General features: G+C 35.7%; 1 protein-coding gene across 1 annotated transcript in view; it reads right to left on the reverse strand.

Annotated features, from left to right (window-relative positions):
- Positions 1–1,990: 1,990 nt before the first annotated feature.
- Gsr (glutathione-disulfide reductase) overlaps positions 1,991–3,137 on the reverse strand; it is a 58,352-nt gene continuing 57,205 nt past the window's right edge. The window contains exon 13 of the mRNA XM_015501237.2: positions 1,991–2,919. Coding sequence (XP_015356723.1) covers positions 2,770–2,919 — 150 coding nt within the window. The 3' untranslated portion in view covers positions 1,991–2,769. The remainder of the gene's footprint in view (positions 2,920–3,137) is intronic.

Raw genomic sequence — 3,137 nt, forward strand, 5'->3', positions numbered from 1 at the left:
AAAAAAAAAAAAAAAACAATACTGGGGATACAATTAAAAAAAAAAAAAGAAAGTTTGTTTTAAGCTAAGGTAGTTTGTTAAGCTGCAATACAATTCTGCCTACATTGTACTTTCTATCTACTCTTTCTCTTCTATAGTCCCCAAATTTCAATCTTAATCTTTTTCTTTTTAAAAATATTTAAGTATCTTTAGTTTTAGGTGGATACATTAGTTTGTTTTTATGTGGTGCCAAGGATCAAACCCAGTGCCTCATGCATGCTAGGCGAGCACTCTACCACTGAGCCACCACCCCAGCCCCTCAATCCTAATCTTCTTAAAGCCTTCCTGTTTTCCCACATTAGGATACTTTTACCTAATAATGTGTAACTAGATGAGTACTTCATTTGTTTGGAACAGTTCCAATTTGTGCCTATTTGTGTTTATTTTTGAATGCTGGGGATTTAACACAGCCTCTTAGCCTATGTTCTACCACTGAGTTCTATTCCTCTAAAAAGTGTTTTTTTTTTTTTTAATTTGTCAGTGCTAGGGATCAAACCTAGGGTATTGAATGTTAGGTTCTACCACTGATAGTAGCTTTACCACTGATAAACCCTCAGAACCAAAAAAGTGTCCCATCTTATTCAATAAACCATTTGGTCATTCTGTCCTTAATTGTCCTATTTGAAATAGTAGAGAAATGTCTTCTCTCTAAACTATGTACAAGGTTACTTCAAAGCAAGGATGTTTTTCTTTAAAAAATATCTGAGCACATACAATGTGCTACACATCATACAACATGCTGGCCTGAATATCTTTATTCCCCAGTGCTTTGAGTAACAGGCTGTTAGGCCACAACACTTCAAGGTCCTGGGTGTTCTCAAGAATTTGGTAAGAATGTGGGCTGGGACTTGAGTAGTTATTTTCATGCTGTTTTACTATGGAAATAGTACACAGGCAGCACAAAGAGGATTCATATGGGATTAAGAACACATGGTGTTAGGGCTGGAAGTATAACTCAGTGGTACAGTACATGCAATGCATGAGCAAAAATCTCCAGCACCAAAAAACAAAACGAATAATGCATGATATTAGAATGGATATGACTTCTGGGAAAGTCCCTTTTCCTTCAAGTTTCGGACCTGTGCAGTGAGAAATCCAGTAGAGCCCAGAAGCTGGGCACAGCAGAGCCCAGAAGCTTGGCCCCCTATCTTAGGCTGGTGGGAAAAGGAAGGGACCCAATCAATGTCCAGGGCTTGGGATCCTGTTTTCTTGCTATACCACAAACACATAACTTAGTTACTAATGCAATACTTTTCTTTCATTGGTATTGGGTCTAACTAAGAAATGAGTGTAGCAACTGGCCATGACCACTCAGAAAGACATTTAGGAAAAGCTTAATGAAAAAATCCAGTAGCACTTTATCATTAATGAAAACCACAGAAAAGTATAACCAGCTTACCTAGCTGATAAAACAATGGAAACAAAGTGCTAAAAACCTAATTGCTTGGGTTTTATTTCTAAATCAATCATCAATCTGCTTAAGATTTCTTTTATACATCTGGTATTTATTTATCTATTTGTACCAAGAACTAAATCCAGTAGTGCTATACCACTGAGCCACATCCCCAGTCCTTTTAATTTTTTCAGACAAGGTCTTGCTAAGTTGCCCAAGCTGGCCTTGAGCTTGTGATCCTCCTGCTTTAATCTCTCAAGTAACTGGAATTATAGGTGTACGCCACTATACCCAACTTCTCTGGTCTTTACTTTTAGGAGACACCTCTTCTCTTCCCCACACTTTTTGACATTTGATCTTTCAATGTAAATATATTTTTATTAAAAAAATTTTGTAGTTGTAGATGAACAGCATTTTCTTTATTATTATCTTTTTAAATTTTTGTGTAGTGCTAAGGATTGAACCCAGTGCCTCATACGTGCTAGGCAAGCACTCTGCCACTGAGCCCCAGCCCCAGCCCTCAATGTAAAATATTCTTAGAAAATAAACCAGTGTCGATTAAGTTCATAATAAATTTTATAAGAAGAAAATGCTGTTATTTTCGAATGTTTGGAACAGTTGTCAGAAAATAATAAAATGACAGGAACATTTACAAATGTTGAAATTATTTACTGAGCTATGAATTCTTGGCAGAGGAAAGGATTTTTGAAGTATCTGAATCCACCTATTACAGAAAACAAGAATGACTTCTAGAATGCCTCTCACATATTTAACCAGCCTCTTCAAATCCTTCCCAAATTTGATACACTTCATCTCAAAAAAAGAACAAAACCCATTTTTAATCTCTTAAAAGAATAAAAAAATAGGGGATTAGAGAACAGTCACATCCTTGAAGCAGCTTTGCATATGCAGAACACAGTACTGGCTTCAAAAAAATATAGATTCTGTGCACTTGCATTACTTAAATGTGAAGAGCTGCCATCCTCTTCCTTTATAAAATTAGGAAGCTATATTCATTCAAGCACATTAACTTCATTGTACTTCATATAGTTTTATACTTGGAATGAGGCTGGAAAAAAACATTAGCACAGAGCTGTTAATAAAACAACTTTAAAACATTAATTATTGTGAAATAGGATCAAATGAAAATCAACCTTGGATTAACACATTTCTGATTACATAAATAAGTTACTTTCTTTACTAAAAATTTCCACTATCAGAAGATCCTGATTAAAATAAAGAAATATATAAAACTGGAACAGGAAGTAAAAGTGATTGATTGGTTCATCTCAGAAGGTCCACTGGCCCAATTGCCAGCCACAGAAGTCTCTAAGTTCTCAACGGAGTGTGACCAGTTCTTCTGAAGAGGTAGGATGAATGGCAACCGTGTTGTCAAAGTCAGCCTTAGTTGCTCCCATTTTCACTGCAACAGCAAAACCCTGCAGCATTTCATCACAACCAATTCCCTGCATATGGATCCCAACCACCTAGGGAAAAAAGAAATTATGAAAGAGAAATTATTTATTTGGTGTACAGTGATGAGAGGAAATATGACATTAAAAAACCCTATAGGCTGGATGTGCAGTGCAGTGTGCTTGCTTAGCATGCATGAGACCCTGATTCTATCCCCAGCATGGCAAAAACTAAAATGAAACAAAAAACCTAAAAAAACTTAGATTTTTTTTTTTTTTTTTTTTTTTTTTTT

This window comes from Marmota marmota, unplaced genomic scaffold (assembly GCF_001458135.2).
Source record: "Marmota marmota marmota unplaced genomic scaffold, marMar, whole genome shotgun sequence".
NCBI classification, from domain to species: domain Eukaryota; kingdom Metazoa; phylum Chordata; class Mammalia; order Rodentia; family Sciuridae; genus Marmota; species Marmota marmota.